Source organism: Barbus barbus (genome assembly GCF_936440315.1).
Source record: "Barbus barbus genome assembly, chromosome: 6".
Classification (NCBI taxonomy): domain Eukaryota; kingdom Metazoa; phylum Chordata; class Actinopteri; order Cypriniformes; family Cyprinidae; genus Barbus; species Barbus barbus.
The window spans coordinates 9662460-9690171 of NC_136734.1; the positions used below are offsets into that span (position 1 = coordinate 9662460).

At 36.1% G+C, this 27712-nt stretch overlaps 1 protein-coding gene across 1 annotated transcript; it reads right to left on the bottom strand.

The window, feature by feature from the left end:
• On the bottom strand, positions 1 to 26993 carry ebf2 (EBF transcription factor 2). The gene is made up of 16 exons (XM_079420305.1): positions 26490 to 26993; positions 24877 to 25033; positions 24063 to 24120; positions 23711 to 23766; positions 23527 to 23600; positions 21886 to 21954; positions 8158 to 8239; positions 6262 to 6403; positions 5889 to 6019; positions 5615 to 5741; positions 5156 to 5244; positions 4990 to 5055; positions 4027 to 4204; positions 2332 to 2511; positions 2035 to 2202; positions 1 to 759 (listed from the first exon to the last, which is right to left on the bottom strand). Exons 1-16 carry the CDS (start codon positions 26621 to 26623, stop codon positions 728 to 730), a joined length of 1743 nt encoding a protein of 580 aa, XP_079276431.1. The 5' UTR covers positions 26624 to 26993; the 3' UTR covers positions 1 to 727.
• Between the last annotated feature and the right edge of the window lie 719 nt (positions 26994 to 27712).

Consider the following 27712-nt stretch of genomic DNA (forward strand, 5'->3'; position numbering starts at 1 on the left):
CATAGTCACTATTTTAATACGAATAACAAAATGACAACATGTAAAATGTTTACAGAAAAACAAATACAATTAGATAACAATAACAATAGCAGATACAATTATGGTTCCTTATATTAGTACTTAACCTAAAAATATAACTTATATAGTTTCTGTCATTAAATAAGTCAATATATGAGGTAATCAGTTCATAAACCTAAACCTAAATAGACATTTTGTGTTTCTCTAAATGAAAAGCCTGATATATGCTTTCAAAAACACAATTTCAGTTTAGGGATGTAGATCTATCGGCATATAGTAACAAAAAAAATCTCAGTTTTGACACAATTGACATCCCTTTTACTGGCATCTACTGCGGTGAAAGTCTATTGACCAATATGCCTGCTGAGAACATATGGCCAGAAATGTGTAACAGTTCCAAGTCTCGTGTTTTCTAATAAAATTATTCCTCTTTTGGCATTTTGCGGCAGGAAGAACCTTTAAAAAACACCATCCCTTTGGCAACCTCACAATCAGAGGCAAACGGTGTTCATAGAGTGGACATGTTTTATGAAGGTTCCCAAAATCTTTTGAAGATGTGGTTGTGGTTTCTAATACTCTTGATGGGTCTTCATCAGAAGATTAGACAACTGTATCTCATTCTCTCAGTGTTGCTTGTAAGAGACAACATTGATGTCTGTCCAGTTCTAGCCACTAACTGTAGAGCTTATGACTGGAAAAGACTCATCCTCTACATTGGGGGAACCACAAGGCCTGTCATTGCTGCAAATGAAAAAAGAAAAAAAGAGGTTATACTGAATAACAGTAACGTATAGCTATTCAGATAGATAATTCAATAAACAGTTACTACACTATGCCTATACCGCCAAAGCTAGAGTTACTGTCGACACACAGACAAAATGTTATGAAACCAAAAAAATGAAAGTTTGCTGAAAATTTACTGACCATCAGGCCATCCAAGATGTAGATGAGTTTTTTTGTTTTCTTTATCGGTACAGATTTTGCAAAACATTCATCACTTTAACATAACATCACTTGCTTATCAATGGATCATCTGCAGTGAATGGGTGCCTTCAGAATGAGAGTCCAAACAGCTGATAAATACATTGCAATAATCCACAAGCAATCCATATGACTCTAGTCCATCAATAAATGTCTTATGAACTGAAAAGCTATGTGTTTGTAAGAAACAAATTCATCATTATGCATATTATGATGTTTTAACATTGCTTCGGACACAAATTCAAGCCCTCTATCCATAATATTGCATTCTCCAGTGAAAAAGCTTCTAAAATTGGTGGATTTTAATGTTGGGATGGATTTCACTGGAAGCAATTTTATGGATTATAGATGCAATTTTGGCCAGAAGCAACATTAATGGAGAAATTCATCTCTGGACTGGATTTGTGTGGATTATTGCGATGTTTTTATCAGCTGTTTAGACTCTCATTCTGACGGCACCCATTCACTGCAGATAATCCACTGATGAGCAAGTGATATAATGCTAAATTTCTCAAAATCTGTTCTATAAAGAAACAAACTCTGAGGGAGAGTACATTTTTTAATTTTGGGTTAGCTATTCCTTTAACAAGCAAAGTATCCAGAAAGAATGCCTGAACATTTTGTAAAGTTTAAAACAAATAAGTTAATAAATTATGATTAGCAAATTTAACAAAAAAAAAAAAAAAAACTTTATGGGTAACACTTTAGAATAGAGAACACATTCACTATTAACTACGACTTTTCCCTCAATAAATTCCTAATTTGCTGCTTATTAAAAGTTAGTAAGGTAGTTGTTAAGTTTAGGTATTGGGTAGGATTAGGGATGTAGAATAAGGTCTTGTAGAATAAGGCATTAATTACTACTAATAAATGGCTAATACTCTAGTAATATGCATGCTAACAAGCAACTAGTTAAGAGACCCTAAAATAAAGTGTTACCACTTTATGAAAAAACTTTCTTGCCCTGCCACTAAGGGTTTACAGAAGCTTGAACAAAAAATTGTTTGGTAAAGTTAGAAAGAATATCTCTAGTACCTCTAAAGCTGGGGCCTCCTGATGTTTGGCAAACAGGTGATGGCGAACCTTGTGGTCTCAGGACAGGAGCAAAGGCACTTTTTTGTTTGTTCGAGGATGGGAAAGATGTGAAGGTCAAAAGGGAGGATGAAGAACTGGAGCCAGGTACAGTGGGGCTAGATGGCATGACTGAAAAAAAAAGTCAATACTTATTTGATTGTCAAAATTCATTCTGTATTTTCAACAGAAGGATAATTAAAAATGACAGGAAAAAAGGTGCAAAGGATCCAAGTAAAACTGAAAGGAACTAAAACTCACTAGCATAAGGAGAGCTGTTTGGTGAGGCACTGTTAAAGCCAGGTGACCCTGAAACACCCAGACTACTCATGGGCACTGCTCCGTAACTCATGCCCCCATTGGATCCATAACCTGACTGCTGAGGGGTCGATGCTGAAGTGTAGCCCCGTGGTGACAAACTGCTTGGGTTTCGGGTGTAACCTTAAAAAAAGAGAAACTGCGATATTAAGCCGATAAACCAATAAACTTTTTCTTTAAAAAAAGTACAAGGAAACAAATGGGGGGGGGGGGGGGTCATATTTCAATGCTATGTCCTCTGAAGAGCTTGCGCGCAATTGACTGGTTTCAGCTCTCTGCCTTGTAAACGACTCCTAATTAATATCGTTAACATAAAACATCACCAATCATCATAGTTTAGAACAGCGAGCTGAAAGAACAGCTTATATTTTTAAAAACCTGCAATACTCCGACAATAAAAAGTGCGTACGTCTGCTCAGACCCTGACGTGACGCTAAGCACTTTTCCACATCAAAGACTGTCTTTATAAATATGAACGTTGGCGTGGATTTAAGCGTACGCACACTCTATGATCACGTCTGAGCATACGCACGCTTTATATATGAGACCCCTGGAGTAAGTTAAAGAAGAGTAAGAAGAATAAAAGACATGTATAGGCAAAAACTTTTTTTTTTATTTTATTTTTTTATTCACCAATCAGTTTAGGTCTCAGGCTATTTTTAACCAAACTTTGATTCTCAACCATGGTATGAAAAATTTAACAGAAAGGTCTGATATAATATTTAACTATATGCAATATGTGTAGAATGTCCATAAATTGGTACTCCCATTCTATACAATGTATTCATACATTGTATCTAATTTGAATGTTAATGTGCTTTTGGGGCAACATGAAAATGAAATGAAAAGAGAAAAGAGAAATTTGGTCAAAAGTCTATGCCTGTTTCTCAATAGAACACACACACACACACACAAATATTTGGAACACCAAAGTCCATTTGTTAAACATTCGTTAAAGTTACTTACTGGACAATGTTGTGTCCTAAAATGCCTTTAAGACTGAATGCAGCCGTTTGTGAATCCAATTCACGTCTGCGATGATAGGCGTGTGAAGTGCAGACACCGATGCGGGAGAGGTGTGTCAGACTCTGGGCTACTTTTCTACTATAAGTTAGCATTTCTAACTTGGTTTTGGGAAAATCAGCCTTTGGGAAACTACAGTTTTAAGGAGAAAATACTGTGCAATGGTGTTGATTAATGGCTTGGCATGTGGTTTGTCAAAAAGCATATTAAAAAACACCACATAGACAAATAAACAATAAAAAATAAAAACGTCATTTTTACTACAGGCCGGGAGACATTAAAGATTTATTTTTTTGAAGGAGGAGAGCAAATTATTAATTATTATTCATTAATTATTCATTTTTTTTAATTGAAGGGATGTCATAGAATAAATTCTGGCTGTGAGTTCCAATGTATTTTAAGATGAATTGGTCCACAGGTTATGGCCAATCAAGTTTAATGATTCAGTAGGTTATGGTGTATAATGAAGATGTTTGAAATGTATGTGGTTATTTAATAATATTATTTAATTAAAACTATTATTAGAGATGAAATTTAGTAACATATATGGTAATCTGTGACAATGACTAAGACAAAAACTTCTGAATCGTAGGGCAATTGTCTTAGGGTCCTTACCTTGGCTGCTAGTTTGCCCAGGTTCACAAATGCTTACACCCAGCTGGGTGGGATAAGAGCTGAGGCCCATGACGCTGCCATGGACAGGGGAACTTGGCATGGCCTGCAGCTGACTGTGAGGTCGTGGCACGCTGTACAGAGCCTCGGCTATGTCTGCAGCTCGTTTCAGCAACATGTCCTGTGTCGACAGAACAAAGAAATGTTTTCATTCAAGGCAATACACAAAAATAAAAACTATTGGGTGACATGACACATGTTAAAGGGATAGTTTAAAAATAATTTACTCACCCTCAATTTAATAAACAAAAGAAAATATTTGGAAGAATGTTGATAACCAAGCAGTTGATGGTAGCCATTGACTTCCATAGAATGAAGAGAAAAAAAAGACCACACAACTCCTATGGAAGTCAACAGCTATGGAAGTCTATGGAAGTTTGGTTACACACATTCTTCAAAACATTTTTATTTGTAATCAAAAGAATAAACAAACTCATACAGGTTTAGAACAGCTTGAGGGTGAGTGAGTTTTGGGTGAACTATCCCTTTAAGAAATTCAATTTGTGTTGTATGGAGACATTACAGGAGACTTATTAGTAGCTATGTACTTGCAAATAAGCAAATTTGTTTCACTGACCAAATTTCCTTGCTTCCACTGAAGCACAAATTATGCTCTATGGAACATTTTTATATTATGTTGAATAATATTCATGTCGAGATGATCAGAGAAAACATGTGGAGTTCATACCAAAGGGGAACAGACTAAATATATATTCATATATATGGTAACACTTTAGTATAGGGACTAATTCTCACTATTAACTAGTTGCTTATTACCATGCCTATAACCAACATATTGGCTGTTTATTAGTACTTATAAAGCACATATTCTGCATTACCATATTCTACATCCCAAATCCCACCCGATACTGAATTATATTATATCTACTGCAATTCAGTGGTTACCTGATTGCTGGTGGTATTTCCATAGAGTGATTCAACAACGTCTGCTGCTCTTTTAAGTAACATTTCCTAAAATAGAGAAAATCAGTTAGTGAGTAAATAAATAAGTTTGTGTGTACTTTTTACAGCATATGTTAACAGTTGTGAGCATATAGCAGTATTTACTAACCTTTGCCAATTTGTCGGGGTCACCAGGATGTCGAGGGATCAGCTTTTGAAGTCTCTGGAAACCGTAGTCAATAGTTGGCTCATTCAACGCTAGAGATAACCACACTAAGTGAGAATCCATTCATCTTTAAAACATCCCTCCCCATATTCCACTGTCTGCATAATTCCCAAAGTAAGATTACAAAGGAAGCAGGTAAGGCATTTTTCATTGTTCAGCTAGACGGAGTTTCACCCAAAACTTCTGTTGGATGAGCCATAAGATGACATGTTGGGCCACTCAAATAAACATGGCAATGTTTAGGTGTTCTGAAAGTGGCAACAAGCCAAAATGCTTTCACTTTTAGGGAAGCCAAATAATTTGTCTCTGCATTTTAAAGATGGATAGGAAGTAGTTTGACATAACACACTATCATTAAATTTGTGATTCTGCATGGGTGCGGATGTCTGGGTGTGTATTTACCTGTATAAATAAAGCGCCCAGGAGCTCCTTTACAGAACTGCTTAGATTTGTAAGATAGAGTAACTTCTACAACCCCTGGTATGTGTCGAGGAGGAGTTTGAACTCGGATAGCATGAGGAGTGATTAACTGCATGAACAATGACAAAAAAAACAACCTCTTTAAGTTAATTGTTACAGAATGTTGGTGCTCAATCCTTGAGGCGATTTTCAAAATATTACAAAAGCTTTCCTTATTGCAATTTAAAGCTTGCTTCGATAGTCTACAAATGCATACCTCACTCCACACGAGCATGCTCCCGAAGACCACCTGCAGACCATCAAAGAAGTTTTCCCCAATCACAATTACCATAGCCCCGCCTGTAGTCCAACCTTCACTAGGGCTGATGGCTTTGATACAGGGAGTAGCTGTAGTAGAGAAATGGCATTAATGAAAATGACATTAAAGATGCAAAAAATTATTACTCAAGGTCAAAGAAACATCCCTCAGTAAGTTCTACATGACCATAGAGCTACTCGTTCTACTCTTTCAGATAATTTAGATCTGCCATTACAACTTCATGGTTAAAACCATCCTCCCCTTGTACAGTATATAACTGCAAAACTCAACAATTAAATTTAGCTTTTTTAATGTCATTTCTGAATCTCACCGTATTCCATGTTGGTCTCCACGGTCTCATTTGAATCCGTTCTACGAGAGCGACGTCCATGTTTAGAGTTGTTGTGCACAAACATATTATCAGAAATGGCTAGTACAGGACCATCCACACTGACCGTAGTCGACAAAACCACCTATTGGAATGCAAAGAAAGACATATTAATAACAAACAATTTAAAGGAGATTCGTGCAGTACATTAAAAACTTTAGATGTCATGCCATTAAAAAAAAAAAAAACACTGATTTGTTATCTCAAAATATCGTCGATATATCCTCGCAATGTCATCTTTAGAAACTTCTGCTGCTGATTTAAAATTCAGTTTTATAGCTCTTTTTGAATCATTTGCCATCAAGAGCATTACACAAATAGGAGCCAAAGAGTTAAAGATAAAATTGTAATAATTATAGAATGTCCCCAAGTATTAATGAAATTGTTTGTTCTCATCCTTCTCTGGCTTTTCCATGTTCTCCTGTATTCTTATCCCAATAATCTAATTTACAAGCTCACTCTTTTTTCCCCATTTTTCCATCTGATTTATCCCTACTCTGTTTATTTTCTTTATCTAAGGACAACAGTATTCAGATGTCTGTAGCCTAGTGTAGACTGAGGGTCGAGGCCTATACACTGGATGAATTTGAGGCCGACAATCATACAATGTTTTTTTTCAACATGTTTAAAATGATTGGTGTATGGTTGGTTTTGCCATTCTTCTTGCACAAAGCAAGTCTTTGCCAAATAAGCATCAATGAATATAACATGATTTCTCCCAATTGTAAAAAATAAAATAAATAAAACAAAACATTGACAAGCTCATGACAGCTAAAAATCCCAAAATATGCCCATCCTAGAAAAAAAAAAAAACTACACATTAAAAAAAGGGTTTCAAACCATATACCAAAGTGGGTGTTGTTTCAAAGAGAAACAAGTTAATATAAAAACAACGAGAATCTATATGCTCACATTGCAGAGCTAAAGATGAAAAAAAAACCTGTAAACGCATAAGAGGAACCAATATGAGGGATGCAGAAAATGCAGTATGCTGCAAATAAGAAAAGAAAAGAAATGTCACACTAAAAAAATGAAATAAATGCACAAAAACGAATAAGGAAGGACAGCAGGGAAATGAAGATCCGGGGATGAAATATCAGATAGTGGCTCCAGTAGTGAAAGACAAGTGGGAGGAAGTAAAGCAGAAGGGTCCCCAGTGAGCACTTCCTGGGTCACAGAGCCTGACCTTCCCCATCTGGAGCCCATCACTCAAATCCTGACAACTTCCTGAAGAACCTTGGCTGATTTCCTGATGATCCTTGCTTCTAATCCTTCTCTGCTTTTTCTCTGATCACTCTCTGTCTCTTATGAGATTTTGTATTCAGACGCTTTATATAAATCTTTTTATAAATCTTATTTTCTATTTGTGTTTTTTTCCAGTGGAAAATAAATTAAAACAAGATAAATGTATCTGAGAAGCAAAATTTAATACAGTATTAAGAATACTAAGATTTTTCAGAGAATGCATCTTGAAATGTTTTTTTTTTTTTGTTCTTTTTTATTTTATAAAATTAGTGAGATTTGTACATCTTACAATTGTACATCATCTTGTACACAAGATACATCTTAATCTTTAAAAGAAAAAAAATACATTCAAGATGCATTCTCTGACAAATGACAATGTCTAAACCAAATTTACTTGCAATGTGTATAACTAGTTAAGGATGTTTGGATATTTTTACTGTAAATAAAGATTTTGATTAAGATCTTTTTTTGAGTGTAAAGAAAAGAAAGTCAGCAAAAGGAAATAAATTCTGTGTGAATGGGTTCTACCTTATAGACAACATAACATTTCTGCATTTTGCAAATAGCATTTATTTACAAATAAATGATCAATACCTGAAATCTCCTCATGTCTCGGGGGTTCCCTGCGGTCTTCAGACAATTTTGATTGCACTTTAGGAAAAACTTCAAGAAAAATCTGTGGGAAACACGGAAACACACACACAAAAAAACACATATGTTTTATTCAAGAAAGAAAATGAGTATTACATTTAGCAGACGCTTTTATCCAAAGTGACTTATAGAGATATATATATATATATATATATATATATATATATATATATATATATATATATATATATATAAAATATGTATGTGTGTATGTGTATATATGTATATGTGTATACACACATACGTATGTGTATATATTATATATATATATATATATATATATATATATATATATATATATATATATATATATATATATATATATATATATATATATATATATATATATATATATATATATATATATATATATATATATATATATATATATATATATGAATATGAGATTCACTGATGTATCGGCCAGCAATCAGTATCGGCCGATAAAAGCAATTTATTTCACATGTTCTAAATCAGCCGATGATAAGGGCCGATTATACCCGTCAATTAAAAGGCAGCGGAAAAACGTGTCAGACTACAACTCATACTGAATTTAGGGCTGTCAAAATTAACGTGACAAGGCATTAAGCTTTCAAATCCTGTACATTCTATCACAAAATACAAACAACGAATGCCGTTTTGGCACTTTTAAATGTGACATGACAGATCGCTATTGCACCTCAGTTCAAGTTAAAGTCTCTTCCAGTTTAAACAGTTGTTAGCTTTTAGTTCGAGTTTTCCCTCTTTCCCTCACTTTTAAATAGCCTAGTTTGAAAAAGCACCATGCACATTTTACTTTCACTTTTAAATTTGCAGCGGTTCCATATCAAGCAGTGGTTTGTTTTTGTTTTGTTTGAGTTTTCCCTCTTTCCCTCACTTTCCTTTGCTTAAATGGGTATAAAAGCATTTTACTTTCACTTTTAAAATTAGCAGTAATTCGGCATAAATTGCTTAAATTCAATTCAAGCAACAACAAAATACAATGTAGAACAACATTGTCAACAGGCTTTTCAAAATCCAAAATATTTTTTAAATAGGCGCTTTTACATTTCATTGTGAAACTCTTCCGCCATTGTCTTTTTCACCTCACTCTTCTTGTCAGTCACCTCAACTCACTCTCCTCAGGTGATAAATGAAATCTGATCTGTGATGCGTGACTGTTGTTCATTCGGTGCGCTGCATTGAGCAGCCACTTTCAGTTTTAATTGTAGTGTCCTCTAACCGAACTAGATTAATTTTATTACTATTAAAAAAAAAATTTTAAAAAATAAAAAAATAAAAACAACTGTGGCGGACGGTGCTTCGGTGGGAAAGTGACCAGTGTTGCGGCTTAACACCGGTATCGCCGCCAACACAGTCCATCATAGCAAGCCTAAAAAGTACAACAATAATAAAACAGTACGCTACAATCTAACTTATATAATGTGAAAAAAATTACGAATAAGACGAGGCATTGCATAGGCTACACCAGAACGTTTAGCAAACACTGAGGAATCAAATAAATAAAGAACATTTAAAAGAAAGCCTCCATAGCATAACGTGTGAGATAAACCGCAAAGACCAAACCAACATGTTCACCTTCTCTGGTTTAAGAACCAGTCTTTTATTTTACTTTCACTTGAAAACCAAATCCTCCATCCTGCCTCCATCGTTTCCTCAGTATTCCCGCCATTTTTTCCGCTCGTGCTGACCTGGTAAGTTTAAACCAGGCTCTGCTCCCAAAGAGCACTCATTGAAAACGCCTCTCTCACTCTTCACATGATCAGAAATCTTACTCCTGCCGCACTGTGCGGCTCTGAAGCGCACACTTTATGCATGGAGCCGTGCAGATCATGCACTGGCACAAATGCGACCACGTCAAATTTTTAACTCCCACATAACTATCGGTATCGGCATTGGTATCATTCTGAATAATTGGCTATTGGTATCAGCAGAGAAATTCAGTATCGGTGCATCTCTAAATATATCTTTTTTTTTTTTTGCATGTTTGTCACACTTTAATGTTTCAGATCATGAAACAAATTTAAATATTAAATCAAAGATAACAACTAAACCCAACATGCAGTTTTTAAATGAAGTTTTTTATTATGAAGGGAAAACAAAATCCAAACCCACATGGCCCTGTGTGAAAAAGTGCTTGCCCCCTAAACCTAATAACTGGTTGGGCCAACCTTAGCAGCAACAACTGCAATCAAGTGTTTGCGATAACTTGCAATGAATCTGTTACAGCGCTGTGGAGGAATTTTGGCCCACTCATCTTGGCAGAATTGTTGTAATTCAGCCACATTGGAGGGTTTGAGCATGAACCGCCTTTTTAAAAAGTCATGCCACAGCATCTCAATAGGATTCAGGTCAGGACTTTGACTAGGCCACTCCAAAGTCTTCATTTTGTTTTTCTTCAGCCATTCAGAGGTGGATTTGCTGGTGTGTTTTGGATCATTGTCCTGCTGCAGAACCCAAGTTCGCTTCAGCTTGAGGTCACGAACAGATGGCCGGACATTGTCCTTCAGGATTTTTTGGTAGACAGCTGAATTCATGGTTCCATTTATCACAGCAAGTCTTCCAGGTCCTGAAGCAGCAAAACAGCCCCAGACCATCACACTACCACCACCATATTTTACTGTTAGTATGATGATCTTTTTCTGAAATGCTGTGTTACTTTTACGCCAGATGTAATGGGACACACACCTTCCAAAAAGTTCAACTTTTGTCTCGTCAGTCCACAGAGTATTTTCCCAAAAGTCTTGGGGATCATCAAGATGTTTTCTGACAAAACTGAGACGAGCCTTTAAGTTCTTTTTGCTCAGCAGCGGTTTTCGTCTCGGAACTCTGCCATGCAGGCCATTTTTGCCCAGTCTCTTTCTTATGGTGGAGTCATGAACACTGACCTTAACTGAGGCAAGTGAGGCCTGCAGTTCTTTAGATGTTGTTGTGGGGTATTTTGTGACCTCTTGGATGAGTCGTCGCTGCGCTCTTGGGGTAATTTTGGTCGGCCGGCCACTCCTGGGAAGGTTCACCACTGTTCCATGTTTTCGCCATTTGTGGATAATGGCTCTCACTGTGGTTCGCTGGAGTCCCAAAGCTTTAGAAATGGCTTTATAACCTTTTCCAGACTGATAGATCTCAATTACCTTCTTTCTCATTTGTTCCTGAATTTCTTTGGATCTCAACATGATGTGTAGCTTTTGAGGATCTTTTGGTCTACTTCACTTTGTCAGGCAGGTCCTATTTAAGTGATTTCTTGATTGCGAATAGGTGTGGCAGTAATCAGGCCTGGGTGTGGCTAGAAAAACTCAGGTGTGATTAACCACAGTTATGTTTTAAGGGGGGGGGGGGGCACTTCATTTAAAAACTGCATGTTGTGTTTACTTGTGTTATCTTTGATTAATATTTGATATTTGTTTGATGATCTGAAACATTAAAGTGTGACAAACATGCAAAAAAAATTAAAAACAATCAGGAAGGGGGCCAACACTTTCACACCACTGTATATACACATATATACATACATATTCGTGTGTGTGTGTGTATATATAAATATATAAAACAGATGGAAAGCTAGTGTTTGAGGCCTTTTTTAAAGAAAACAAGCAGATGGATTTTTTTATTTTTGTTACATATACACTAAATATAAAGAAAACAAATAGAACAGAAAAAGCATAAAGAAAGCTATAGTGTTAGAGGCTTTCTTAAAGAAAACAAGCAGAGGACAAATAGAGTGCACGTCTTAAAGGGTAAGGTGGCGTTGTTTTTTAATTTAAAAAAAAACAAGACAAATAGATCATATAGAATTAAAATAGAGAGTGCTAGAGTTAGAGGGTCAAATAAAGATGGAAGAGATGTGTTTTTAGCCATTTTTTGAAGATGGCTATAGACTCAGCTGCTCTGATTGAGTTGGGCAGGTCATTCCACCGGGAGGGAACATCTTTATAATGGCACAATAAAGCGACATTCACTTGCAGAATGCAAGCTTCTAGAGGGCACATAAGTCTGAGGTAGTAAATTTAGGTAAAAGAGTGCATAGCCAGTGGTGGTTTTGCATGCATACATTAATGCCTTGAATTTTATGCGAGCAGCTATTGGTAGCCAGTACAAATTGAAGAATATAGGAGTGACATACGTTGTTTTCGGCTCATTAAAAATGAATCTTGCAGCTGCATTCTGTATTAATTGTAAAGGTTTGACAGAACTGGCTGGAAGACCTGCCAAGAGGGCACTGCAATAGTACAGCCTGGACAGAACAAGAGCTTGAACAAGGAGTTGTGTAGCATGCTCCGAAAGAAAGGGCCTGATCTTCCTGATGTTGAATAAAGCAAATCTGCAGGACCGGACCGTTTTAGCAATGTGGTCTGAGAAATTCAGCATGTCATCTATCGCAACTCCAAGGTTTCTGGCTGTAAATGTAGACGGAGAGGGAGAGACTTCAAATCCCAGAAGTGAACTGTATAGCAACAATGGCCTGCTTCTAGTTTCTCACAAACAAACAAACAAAAATGTTTTAAAAGGGAGGAGAAACCACTTCCTATATATTTGGATATACTTTGAACTTTGTACTTTTTACTACTGTCACCAACACATGCAAATGCCAGAAAAAACTTGTGACATGCCCTCACCAATAAAAAAACATGAACAAACATTGCAAGAAACCACACTACATTAAACACGGGCATGTGTTTTGTGTGCTAAATTACTGACTGCCAAGTACACATACAAATCCCAAAGACATTTAGAAACCAAACACTAATTCTGGATATTGTTGGTCCTTCACTCTTAAAAATAAAGGTTTTTAAAAGGTTCTTCACACCGATGCCATACCATTTTTGGTTCCACAAAGAGTCATTCAGTCAAAGGTTCTTTAAAGAACCATCTCTTTCTTACCTTTTTATAATCTGAAGAACCTTATTTCACCTCAAAGAACCTTTTGTGAAACAGAAAGGTTCTTCAGATGTTAAAGGTTCTTTATGGAACCATTTAGACAAAAAAGGTCTTCTAATAATAACAATGTAAGTTTTGCACTGTTGTGATATCTAGATTTTTTGGAGTAAAGTCTTACTTTAATATAGCCAATTATAAAGAACTAAGATTATTATATATACACACATTGATTACATATATTTTTGATTTATCCATCAAAAGTATAAAAACTGATTCCTGGACATATATAGATTATGTAAAAGTGTTCAATAAATAAATACATAAACATTTGGTTGATGTCTAACTATATTGCATATAACCAAAAATTAAATACAATACACTACAATACACTAAACTCTGGGCAAACGGGACTAAAATGTGTCGGATAACTTTTTGAAAGTTTGAAAGAACAGCATTTATTCTCATGTCTTTTTTACCTTTTTATAATCTGAAGAACCTTCTTTTGCCACAAAGAACCTTTTGTGAAACAGAAAGGTTCTTCAGATCTTAAAGGTTTTTTATGGAACCATTTAGACAAAAAAGGTTCTTCTATGGCACCGTGAAGCACCTTTCTTTTTAAGAGTGTATGAAATGTAATGTTGTTATGTTGTTTTATTTTAAAGACATTTTTGTTTAGTTTTATGACACATATTTTGTACAGCATGTCAACTCTCTAAAGTAAATTCTAAGTCCTAAAGCAAAACCTATTTTTAGTTTTGTAGAATTGACAGAAGAATAATAGTTTTTATAATTAACTTTGTCTAAAATAATTTTCTAGGCAGAAACCACAAGACTAGTCCATCCCAAAATCAGGATGAACAAATCGAGCCACACACAAAAAAAAAAAACTATTATTGTTATTTTTATTGTTGCAATTGTTTATCATTTCAATAATATCTAAGATCGAACAGGCATGCTTGCAAAATATGGTGCAAATCAGTTCAGCAGTTTGTGAGAAGTTACTCCATAAACATCCGAACCACTGTCTGGCAACCCTCTTACTCGTATCTTTCAACACACTTGTCATGGTTTTGTGTGCCGTTTCATGCCTGACCCATGCTCCATGTTCCATTCTTTTCACTTTAACTACATGATAAACTTTTTAGCCCTTAATGAAAGCATAGAGCACAGCTGCAAGCAGGCACATCGAAACGAACACATTAACATGCATTAGTCACTCCCCCACTCACTTAGCATGCAAATCTCTAAGCCTCACTGCCTTGCACCTTCTGCCATGTATCCATTCACTGCATCATAATTAGACCTATCTTGCATAATTAATTAGGACTCCTGGAAAACCTTGCAACTTCAGCACATCACCCCTCTATCTCTGTTTTTTAATAAGGAAAATTTAAAAACAACAATGCAAGTTTTGCACTGTTGTGATATCTAGATTTCTTGGAGTAAAGTCTTGATAGCGGGCCAATAATAATTATATAGAACTGGGATGATTATATATTGTTTACATATATATTTTTGATATATACATTAAAAAAAACTTAAACTTTTGAACAACTCATTCATTGACATATATAGATTATGTAAAAGTGTTCAATAAATAAACAAACAAACATTTGATTGATGAGTAACTATATAGTATATAACCAAAAATTAAATACACTAAACTCTGGGCAAACTGTATTGAGATGTGTCAGATAACTTTTTGAAAGTTCAAAAGAACAGGATTTATTTGAAAGACATTTTTTTGTAGCATTGTATATCTCTCTACTGCCACTTTGATCAATTTAAATGCATCCTTGCTGAATAACGGTATTAATCTCCTTTTTTCCTACTAAACATTCATAATATGAAATGTTTAAGTACCAAATCATCATATTAGAATGATTTCTGAAAGATCATGTGACACTGAAGACTGGAGTAAATTCAGCTTTCCCTTTACAGACAAGTTACATTGTAAAATATAATAAATTAGAAAGCAGTCCTTTTAAATTGTAATAATATTTTACAATATGTATTTTAAAAAATAAATAAATGTAGGCTTAGTGAGCATAAGAGATGTCTTTTAAAAACATGTATAAAAAACTCAATGATTCCAAACAACCCAAATAAAATATGGCATAGTTTTGATTACTATAACTGTAATTATATAGAAAAATGTAATACCTATTAAAGAATGAGTAGATATTTCCAACCATTACATTTAGATAATTTTGATTCATGAATCATTTTGCCATTTCTTTGTGGATTAACTCTGTTATCTTGATGGCTAGAAGTTGGTCACACTTTAGAAGAAAGCAGAGTATATCCGATATATTTAACACTTGAATAGCAAGTAATATCCATTACTGGACAGACGGTTGACCACATACTGAAACAAAGGCTGAGAAAGAGACTGCTAATATTCAGAACCATCACTCATCAGTATTTCCCATTCCGTCTTAGAAAAACAAAGCAGTGTCATGACATAGAGGGAGAGGGGGAAGGAAAATTAGGAAACCAGATGTGCAGCATCGAAACTCTGACATGCTGAAAAGTTTGAGCAGCAATACATCAACAACTGTATGCCACATGTGTGTGAGAAAAGCCACTCGTCTGCACAAAAACATTATATTCAACCCAAAGCAACATTTAGAATGTAACCATGAAGACGCAAACCATGATGAAGTGTCAGAACTACTTACAGCCATCGTATACTGATTTTCACATTTTGTATATACACATATTCCTGTATCTATTGGATTCATCAACGAATAAGCAATCCAAAAAATAAACACAACAAAATGGGGGTAAAAGCTGGTGTTGAATTGTGTGTTGTAGGTGAGGATTGTGGGGGAGCCTCTGAGGGGTTTTGGGTAGCAGAGGTTAGCTAGGGCTGGTCATAAATACTCTGGGCTCCCAGAATCCCTTGGCAGACTTTGAGGCCAGACTGGTCGAGGGGTTAACAGAGCACGTTCCCAACCTCTGACCCCACTAACAGGGCACACATAGAGGCTCTAAAAATCAATACCTCCATCACCACATACCACACCAGGACCTTTCACACATGCTTCCACAACTAAGAAAAATAAAAGCAACCAACCAACACGTCGTCTCTGGACTCTTGCTTTTTCTGAAAAAAGATTGTTTTCATCATCTGCTTTAAAGACTCTTTCAGAACTTGTGAGAGCTTGTATTTTACATTATTTAAATTTTGTAAAATTTCTTTATTACATTTTTTAATATTTAATTTATTATCAGCATGACAATGTAAGTGATAAAAAGTGAAAAACTAACAATTTCATATTCGCTATCATGCACTTGAGTTGGCATGGACTCCGCAAGGTGTGCAGATCCTGATAATGCATGTTTTCACAGTTTTAGGTTTCATTTGAAGCAAGGAAATCTGAACTTTTAAATAAAAGAGTTCACATGCTCATGTCACAAATTTGCTCATTTGATTAGTAACTTAGAAACTGCACATAATCTTAACTATTTTATATTAATTTAACAACAAGTGTTCGGTTTTTTTAGTCATTATGGTCCTAAGCTGTGAAAAAGTTTCACTGACCACCTATGACTCACTCAGTACTATAAAAAAGTGCCTCAAGAAAAACTAGTTAACTAGAGCTTTCCTCCTAGTTAAGCATTTTCATTTCTTATTCTCCTCCCTATATTATAAAGCACTTTGTAAACACAGTAGTACAAGGTTCTATTCATCTTTTTCAGTCACATGACTATTTGGCTCACCTTCCATATTTTATGGCCATCAGTGGGGCAAAGAAATGGCCGTGAATACAAAAACACATGAAGAAAAAAGTCTATCAATGAATTTGATTCACAAATTAAATCACATATACATATACACACACACACACACACATGCTCACACTTATACATACAGATGAAACAGATGATACTTTCAGAGCTTTACGCAGTTCAACAAACAAATAAATTCCTGAATTTCCAGTATGGTCCTAGGGACGTTTTTAAAAATATGCGTTATGCTCAGTGCTTGCCCCGAGTATGTCTGTGTAAGCGCAGATTTATTTATCTAATGCGGAAAATTAAAAATGAAATTTCTGCACAAGCCTTCATCTTTGTGGGGAAACAAAGCAGGGCAATCTGCATGAATACAAGAGTGGCAGATAGGAGAAAAGAAGGAAAAGATGTCTGCTTAATTAGCCAGTAATGATAGGATCTGACAAACAACATCTGTTTCCAAATTGGGAGTCTGTTTGTTTGTGTGTTGTGTGTGTGTGTGTGTGTGTGTGTGTGTGTGTGTGTGTGTGTGTATGTGTGTGTATATCCTTGAATGGAGGATGCCAGCACTCACTTTACTGAACGTCTCAAACAGAACAGCTTGATGTGAGTTTAGAGAACAAAAAAGCATGCAGCCTTCAAAAAAAAAAAAAAAAAGACAAGTGCCATAAAAACGCAATGGGTTTGAATGCTTTTGTAATGCACTATATTTTATAACCGATATTAGAGAAAATGCTTAATTAGCATCAGTCTTGCCATCCAGTCTTCTTGAAATATTTTATCTATAAATGCCAGTCTGTGTGTGTGTGTGTGTGTGTGTAGGCACGGTGCTTGACGGTCTTAAATTTCACTAATGAGTTAATGATGCCCCCTGGTGCTAGCCTGGCCCCTCTGTTTGTTTGTGTGTGTGTCTGCTTGCCAGCAATCTGGAGGAGATCCAGAAGATCTTATCATCCAAGCTAATTCTGTATGCCTCAACATTCCACTTTCTCTGCAGAAATACATTCCTGTTATTTGTGTATACTGCAGGTTTTGGGATATATTCATCAGGACAGATGCCCTGAATTAGTTTACATCATTGACGTGCATTTGTCAGAGATGACAATGTAGTCTCATGTGTGTGCATATGTCTATGTGTGTGTGTGTGTGTGTGTGTGATGACTCTGTCCGGACTCAGGTCGGGGTTGATAGGGCCATTGACAGCTTCCCAGCAGGCCTGCTGTGAGCCCTGTCAGTCTCCCTACTATTTTCTTCCTCCCATTCTCCTTCAGCACAGTTCCTCCCTCTCGCTCCCCCCTCACTCCTGTCTGCATGTGTACACATTTGCTATGGATTAGCCACGGACATTATATTTTAACACCATAGGCAGCACTGTTCCTCACAGCAGTGACAGAATCACCTTTCCAAATCATGCCCAATCTATTGATGGACTGCAACCAAAGTTTAGAAACATTAAATCTTAAAATACAATCCAGAGAAATGGATGCAACCAGTGCTAAATTTCAAGTGTCAAGCAAAGACTTACGTAATGTTAATTTCAAGTGTCAAAGCTATTTTTTATTCTGCCATCCCCTTTACTTGTCCTATAGTAGCTACCATTTGTTGGGTGTTGGTTCTGCTGCCGAACTAAAATTTCCCTTCAGGATCAGTTAATTGTCTTTCTATTGATCCTGTAGTTTTGCACTCCCCTGGGTTTGATTAGCAAAGCGAGAGGGAACAGATGGTACCATTCCTATTATTGTGAACCCCCCCCAAATCAGAGTATTCATCGCAGAGACAACTAGGCATGCGAACGAAATGTTATGTCAGACCAGCCTTTGAAACAACAGCCCCAAATGTGTTAATGACTGTTTTTGAGTCAACATCCTTATACTGCTACTGTGGCTCTTAAATTTAGTGTGGTTTTTTTTTTACTATCTGGCTATTTTTTTATTGATAAATTGTGAAATCAGGATTTCATTCATTCAAAGGTAATGTTAGTACAGTATACACATTAGTAGTCAGCATTAATATAGAGGACTGGTATTTAGAACTACATCCAAATTCTGTGGAGATATTGCAGATTACTAAATTATTAGCTTTTATTACTTTTCAGCAATCATCAGAACAACTTTTGGAAACAGTTATGACAAAAGAAAACAAAACGACAAATGAGCATACCAATCCATCAGCCTTAATTATTCTATTGACAAGATTATACCACATTGATTATTTAAGTTTGTTTCCACAAAACCCACCATGGGATTGATCCCCTTTCAACCCGCTCTTTCTTTTCAACAGCTCTGTTTCAACCCCCACTGGTCATACACATCCATTTATTGAACCTGTGTGGTACTGACTTGCTAAACCTCAAGCTGTTAGCCATACAGCTGTGCATTTACCACAAAGGCTGGATATACCGGAGCTTTCAGAAGCATTTATTATCTTTCTAATTAGTGCTACTACTTTGACAAACTTTTCCTAATCCAATTTAGGCATGTTTTCTTAACATTAAAACTACTTTTTTTACTCACATTTACTTAACTGAATGACTACTTTTTGTTCTGCATTCTTTTTACAATAATAAAAAAAAAAATTATAAAAATGTGTGTATTTTTTTGTTTGTTTTTTTAAACAAACGATTGTGATGGTTTGGTTCCTGATTGGTTTAGTCAGTATACCAGCATATGCCAACCAGATCATCCTTATTGCCAATTTACATGAGACCTTTTAAAAATAGCAGCTTTCAGGATCAAAGTATGTGGCCAAAGCACACTGGTGGTATTGATCAGTCATGGACTGTTGGATTGACAAAGTTGGTCTTTAAATCAATTTAATTCTAACATAGGCACAAGCACATGATAAGACTATTAGAAACCAACTAGCATAAATGAAGGTTTCAAATGTGCCAAAATTAGTATGTAATATAACATATGGACAGGTAATGATGCAAAGCTAGGCTGTAAACTCTTGCAGCAAGAAGAACCAAAGAGAGATGTGGGGCTTAATGTGACAAAAGCCTCCTTCAGGATCAGCTGAGAGCCATTCTCTCCCCTTCTGCTAATAACTGGATTAGTTGTGGAGGCAGAAAGGGGGTGGAGAGACAGACAGACAGAGCAGCAGGTCCAAACAAAACGGACACAGATTAAAAAAGGAGGGGGGGGGGGGGGGGGTGTAGGTGCTTTGGGATCACAATTCCCACATGCATTGGGGAGGTATCCTGATGAGGCTGACTAATTATATCAATATTAGGGAAAAGGGTTGTAGGTGGCAAAAAAAGAAAGAAAATGAGAGCGTGAAGGTTAAATAATGTAGAATTTAGCACTGGAAACACTATTTTCTGGAATCTAAGATATTAAATATAATTCATTAGTCCATATTCCGCAATATTCATTTTTTTCCATAGTCATGATTTTCATAATGGTGCACAATGCGTTTGTTTACTGCAGCCAAAACTGAGAAGTACAGTATCATAATGCACTAATGATGCAATATATAGGCTACAGGGAGAAGGAAAAAAAGCATCTGTCCATACCGAACATAGCTGTCTAAAACTAAAAAAAAATTAAAATTTTTTATTGAAACTCTGGGTAAATCTGGCCATGTTTGGAGATTTAAAAATAGAAGAACAAGAGCGAAAACTATAAAAACAGCTGTGGTGCTAAGGAATTCTGGGAAAATCTAAGACAGTCCATTTTTTCCATTCTTGACTTGAGAAAGAGAGCGCAGATCCTCAGAGACGCTTTATAAACAATGTTAGCTTGGACAGGATATCAAGCAAGATCTGAACATAAAGGAAAGTATATTATCCATATCTTTGAAAGATAGCTTGTGGTAATCAGGTTGTGGGAGAAAGAGTGATTCGGTGCACAAGAGCGTTTACATGGGGCATTTAAGAGTTTTTTATAGGAAAAGGAGAAAATAAACAAGAAATTGACCCTGTTCCACTTTATATTGTGTCCCTAATACCTGTGTGCTTACATAGTAACTAAATGTGTATGTAGTATGTAACCAAGCAAGTACATATTGGTACATAGTATCTACAGCTCTAATGTTTGTGTAACTACACATATGTAAGAACCCTCAGAATGGTATGTGTAAGTACAAATGTGTAACAGGACATTGGTAACAGCACATTTTGGTAATGAAAGTACAAATGTGTAACAGGACTAACAGCACTTTTTGGTAAAGAAAGTGTTATACTTTATATTAAGTAGACAATTCCTATGGATTTACCTTGTAATTACTCTGATGTTACACAGCAGCGGCCAGTAAGTTAGGCTTTACATATAAATTGTGGTCGGTGTCCAGGAGGTTACACTTTACATTAAGTAGACAGTTCCTGAGGAGTATTACAGTGGTGCACCACCTCCAACTCGAGATCCAACTCCTCCCACTTTACATATGCCTAAACCTACCCATCTCCACCCCCTGGATCAAATTGTTCCAATTACTCTTATACATACGGCTGTTACAAAATGTAGTCATAAAATTCCTGTTACACATTTGTACTTACACATACCATTCTGAGTGTTGTTACATGTGTGTAGTTACAGAAATAGTACAGCTGTAGATACTATGTATCAATGTGTACTTACACTGTTGTTACATACTACGTACACATCTAGTTACTATGTAAGCGCACAGGTATTAGGGACACTTAATATAAAGTGGGGCCACTGACCCTTTCTAAGCAAGGAGGCAAAGAATAAAGAAGGACTGATTTTGTTCATTCTCAAAACCCAAATCACCATCTAAAAGTGTAATATTTCTGATATTCTTTACATATAGACTGAACTGGTTTGGTCCCAAAGAGCCTTTATTGGGCCTAGTTTTAGTATGCTAGTCTTAGAGGGCTAAAACATGTGCCATTATTTTTCTAATATCAGACTTTATTGAGAACTGGGATCTCACAAATCACAACTCCATTGAGTTCCCTCAAAATGATTATATCTCAGGTTTTTCTTCCCTTTAAATCACACGAAATAGAAGCAAAATAGACTGTGGACTGTATGCACATAAATCATTCAAACATGGTCCTGTTTGAGTCAAAAAGAAAAGATTTGTAACTGGACTTACCTGTCAATGATGACAGGGTCAGATGGTGTCTCATTACGATTGCCGCAGCTTTTTTTCTCACAGCAGCGACTTTGTATGAAAAAGAGAAATAATGAATGATTAAAACTTGCTCCATAAGACCACTACAATTAAGACAGTCAAGCAATCTGTCACATTGATTGTGAATGATCAAGCTCAATCGCCCCTTCTAAAGCACACACACACACAAACACGACCCTACACAGAGCAGACAACCCACACACACACACACACACACACACACCCCATCAGTGGACCTCCTGTCTGTTCACGGACACGTCCCCCCTCCTACGCACCCCCCCACCCCACCTCATGCACCACGCCACCAGCATAACAAAAGTGCCCCCCCACCCCTGGCCATCTGCCTATATGCTTTCTCCTTTCCCTCACCCCACAGCCCCCCTGTCAGACAGAGTCACTCCCCAGCTGTGTAGCCTGCCCTCTGCACCCCCTTCCCCATCAGCTCTGTTATTAACCAGCTGTGAGCGCCCACTCGGGCATCTGCTGGCTACACAATGGGGGCAGAGCCAATTCTGACTCCCCCTTTGCCCTCCTTAATGCTGTCCTCAAGCCTGAGGTCACTGCACACCCCCGTCTCTTCTGTCTCCTGTGACACTTGCTGTTCCTCTTTCTCTTAGCCCAGCTACCATGCACTCTTTATAGACATTAACTTGTGCTTATTCTGTATAGAAAATGTGTATTATCAATCATTTTGTTCATGATTATCATTTAGCATAGTCTGAACCACTACAGGCTTGCAGTTTGCTTTTATCATTACTGGGTGAATTTTTCATATACAAATTCAATCATTTCAAAAGGTAACCACAATTGGAAATTGAGTAAAGTCAAAAGATTCCCCCATGCAGATTTTGTTTGTGGTTGGTTACACAAATTTGACCAACAGAAAGCTGCTTGGTTTAAAAGTGACTTCCCCAATTTCTCTAACGTGACTGCACCTTTAGTGAAACTGACTCTAGAAATACATTTTTGGTTGGTTGAACATACAGAAAATTTCCTGAAGATGTTTATCTTTTATGTAAACTTCTAGGGATTCAAACACAGAAGCTCCTACTGCTATTATTAACATGTTACCCAAGACAAGATAGCATGTATTACTACATTTTAGTGGATTAAAATGGGGATGTTCTGAGCAAATGGCTTCTACAGGGGCTGAAATCAATTATTAATCAATGCAACTCAATATTTTGTAGAGTAATGTACATCTGTACATTTCCAATATTTTTGTACCTTCCCTTAATTATGAGAGGTTATGGCCTTGTCCTATGATAGCAAATAATGTTAGCATTACTTATGCTATAGAAGAGCAAGAACCTTTCAGTGAACCTTTAATAATCTGAACAACCTTTTCCCACTATAAAGAACCTTTTGCACATTGGTTCCAAGGATGTTCTTCATAGAGCCATTGATGCCAAAAAAGAACCTTCATTATTAAAAATGCAGGTAGACTGATGTAAAGTATGGGTCGTTGTAGAGAAAACTGAATTTGTTTCATGTTTTCTTAAGTTCAAAAAAGTTCAAATGCTCCAAAAAGTCATCCCTCTTAAATGGCACCAAGTAGATCGATAGATTTGATTGTTTTTTTTGTTTCTGTTTTTTTCTCACCTGCACATGACCTCATGAGTTAGCAGAACACGGCACATTTCTGGATTCTTGTTCTGTCCCTCATATGATATAGGCTGAACCAAGAAAAACAGTTAAAAAGAGGTCATCAACACATTATAGAGCAAAACTAAGAAAGTGTTTCTTACGGTTAAAAGGATTTTAGAAAAAGAAGATGGTGCTTTACCTGTTTAGTCACAGAATCAATGAGACATGCATAAAGGTCTTGTTCTGTGCGAACACCTGTCAACAAAAATAACAAACAAACCTTGTTGATACCATACAGGTTTTGATACAGAAACAACTTTGGAACCTCATTGCCATTGGATGAAATAGTACGAACGAGTAGAATGAGTTCTTTCTTTGATAAGAAAACAAAAATAACCATTTTAAATGTCCATTTAACACATAATATGATCACATAATTACTGCTTTTTGCTCTGCAAAAACTAAATATTGAATGCTTTATGTCCCAACAGACAGAATGATTATCTATGTGGACAAGAAGGTATACATATGATGAGAAATGTTGAGCATACCATTACTATATAGGAGCTGGAGCTTGTAGTGAGTTCCATTATTGGTCTTTTCCCCCGTCTGCTCCTTAGAAGAAGAGCAAGGACAAACATGGAAAGAACAAAGAATTTTGATTACGCAAAGTTGACATTTAATCAAGCATACAGGAGTTCATGATTGAGTAATGTCTACAAATCACAGCTATACTAAAAGGTGCTGCAATATAGGTTTTTAATGACTTTGGTGCATTTACCACTCAGAAGCAAGTGGTATTACTGGCAGACATTTCATTTGCATCTCTTCTCATTCACTTTAACCACTGGGGATGCAGGTAACTGTTGTGCTATAATGTATAATGCAACTACATGCATTTTATATTACAGTATGTGGTATGATACTGTAAACTGAGGCCTTACTGTGGAGACTGCCAAATTACTGTCATTTTGTAATATTTGAAAACACACTTAAGAGAGTGCAAACATTAAATTTACCACTTGTGAAAATAGTATTAAAGTGGGGGGAAAAAAACTAATGCATACTTTCTTAGAGTTTGAGAATCTACATTAGGTTAGGAAAGTGCAGAGGAGGAATGAAAAATAAGGAAAAAGGGGCATACATAGACGAGATTTGCGCGGAAGACGTTGATGTAAAAGATGCATCAGAGCGCAAGAATGGCTTCTCTAATTTTCCTGCATTTCAAATATTCCTTATGTTCTGTAAGTTGTATCAAGTTTTGTTTTCTCTCACCAAGCTCAAGCTTTAAATCTATGTTAAACTGTAGGAAACAATCAGAAATCCAATAATGTTTAATCATGAGAATCATGTTATAGAATATACCTTATCCTGCTCCACAAAGTCAACAAACGCTGTCCTCTCCACTTCCACAGGCTGTCCATTGCGGTCATACAGTGCCAGAACAAAATGGAAGAAGTTGGACTTTCTGAGATTGGAGGGAGGCTGCTTTTCAAAGTGAGCACGGGATAAGGCCAATCCACTATGGATGTAGGGTTTTGCAGAATAAAAACAGATGATTTATTTATTCATATTTTTCACAATTCATATAACTGACAATGATATAATACCATCCACTAAATTCAACACAAGTTCAATACAATTCTTAATGCATGTCTTTGACAAGATAAAAATGAAAAACATGCCTGTTTGGTGGCAGATTTCCACTGATTCTGGCAAGAAAAATGTTTGCTTGCGTCTGAATCTTTAAAGACTTTGTCTTGCTGAAGACAATAACTATAAGCCTAAAAAGTTTATCTGAGCACAAAGAAGAAATAGCTTATAATTTAGCAATTGTCTTTTTTATATTTAATTAGCTGCTCTCACCAAAGTTCTTTTTTTTTTTTAAATAAAGGCTAAATCTTTGAAGAAAAAAAAGTTTATATTCTATTGTTTGCAGCAAGTTTGTATTATTATTTGCAGCAAATTTGTATTATATTGTTTATATTCTATTGTTTGCAGCAATATCTGATATATCAGAAGTTTTATTGTATAAGGACATTTGTTCCAATAATAGACTATAACATTTGATGACTCATGACAATTCTCAAAATTTCATAAATTCACAGCTAATTAAGAAATTATAGATTAATATGCTACAACTAACAGCTGTCTGTGGCTGCGTTTTCCAAAGGCACCGGTGGTATCTGTATATTTTGTGCAAATGCAGCTCTGGGCCATTAAAATCGATTCATTTATAGAATTAAAAAAAAAAACAGATTATCACCACTACAGTCTGCTTTTTTTTTTAACTCCTCAGAATAAGACTATTCACTTGTATAGGCTATATACATCTTTTGATACTGGATAAAACATAGCCTATGCTTAAAGACATTTATGCTACACTTCAAGTGAGCAAGCAATGAAAAAGAAAGAAGAACGACACAAACAATCGCCGTTCAAGTGACGTACTCAAGCGTTTTAAGTAATATCATCATGGTTTCTTTGTATGGTCTTGTTTGCCTCTTTCACTCGGCTCGTGACTCTTGTCACCTCAAGCTATTGACCAGAGCACTGAAGGCTGATCTCTGAAGCTACTAATCTCCGGTGTCATTTTACGTTCACCGCCACAGAAGAGCCTGTCCTGTTGCTAGATATTTTTGCAATGTTATAGAAAACAAAACACACTCTTAAAGTTAACAAGCAATAAGTAGTTGAATAGCCTACTACAAGTACTATTTCTACTACGAATAGATGTAGCCTATTAATGATTAAAAATATAAAAATAGCAATAAACGTAGCATGTTACATTTGGTAAATAAATATTTTGTTAACTCATACAATTATTATTATAATTATTTAGGCTAATACTCATTTCAATTCCAATTCATTTTCTGTTATTTTTGATGGTGTATAAATAGGCTACTTTAACTTTTACACGTAGACTTGAACTAATTAAAAGAATTTAGTGTAGCCTACATCGGTGCAGAAAAGCCTACCTCTGTGCCGCTATGTTTGCATCAATAACGCCGACATTCCGCACCCAAGAACGAACAGGATCCATTTCTTCTTCAAACGTTCCCACTTTCAACCCACTGATGTTTCTTGTAGGGTGATCTTGACTCCCAAACATTTAAAACCAAATTGAAATGAGAAGGCAACTTCTTGTGCAAAAGCACTAGCCTATAACAAAGTTGAAATTCTGCGTATCGCTCAGTAGATGTAATGATTTCCCAATTTTTAGATTACTGGGATTCTCTGAAATACTCCGTGCTTCTTTTTGGAATTTTTTTTTTTTGGAAACTTGCTTTTCTTGGCGTAGATTTGTCCTTCTTCGAGACCCATTAAAACGTTGTCCTCTCGCTCACCTGTTCTACGGGAGCAACATTCACTTCCCAAACAAAGTCTGCAGATGTACTGCTACAAATAAAGCCACTCCGGATAGGAATGAAAACATCTACAAGGTGCTCTGAAGATGTTATGTGCTCTGCCGATTACCCTGTAACTGCAGAGGATGCATATACCCGTTAAAACCACGAGAACGTGATGATGCTGAGAGAGTCTACTGGGACCCATGCTATCTGCCAGAGCTAGAAAAAGAGGAGGGGCGTATTTGGAATCATGAAAAGTCCCCCTTTTTGACGTTCTTGCAGTAACTGACGGTTTGTTGGATTATTCAAAGGACATCGCTTATAGCAAATGAATAAGATTTATTTTATCTGACGTAGGCTATTTCAGTTTAAATTTCATTAAATATCTGTTCGTTGGACTAGCCTATTTAAAGCACATCACTTGCCAAATTACTACAAACAGGACACATCTTTGAAAACGAAATTATAAATTAGAGTAAAAAAAATAATTGTTGTAATGGATTTACAAGAATTAGCCTACATATATAGTCTTATAAATAGCTGTAGGATTTTAAAACAATTGTTTTATTTGCTGTTTTTTTATATAATTTATTTGAATAAAAAAGTAAATGCATCTATTACAAAGAAAAACGAATATTAAATGAGTCTGAACGGCTGACATCTGCGGGTAGAAAGCAGCAGACGGCCAAAACAATGAGATTTTTCTGAACTTTTTTTAGACCATTTCCTCTCTGTAAGAAGAAGCTTTTCCATCTTTTCTTGCTACTGGATGGGGTTATTGTCTGTGCGTGGGGCTCAAATAACTAAACAATGAATGCGAGTCCCCCACCAAACACACACCACCACCACCC

Bases quoted from the DNA above. Each gene is read 5' to 3' on its own strand.
- ebf2 (XM_079420305.1), bottom strand. From the start codon at position 26,623: ATGTTTGGGAGTCAAGATCACCCTACAAGAAACATCAGTGGGTTGAAA. The intron at 21,955-23,526 runs GTGAGAAAAAAA...TTTCATACAAAG, and splicing joins ACTCATGAGGTCATGTGCAG to TCGCTGCTGTGAGAAAAAAA. The intron at 2,512-4,026 runs GTAAGGACCCTA...TCTTTTTTTAAG, and splicing joins TGGGCAAACTAGCAGCCAAG to GTTACACCCGAAACCCAAGC.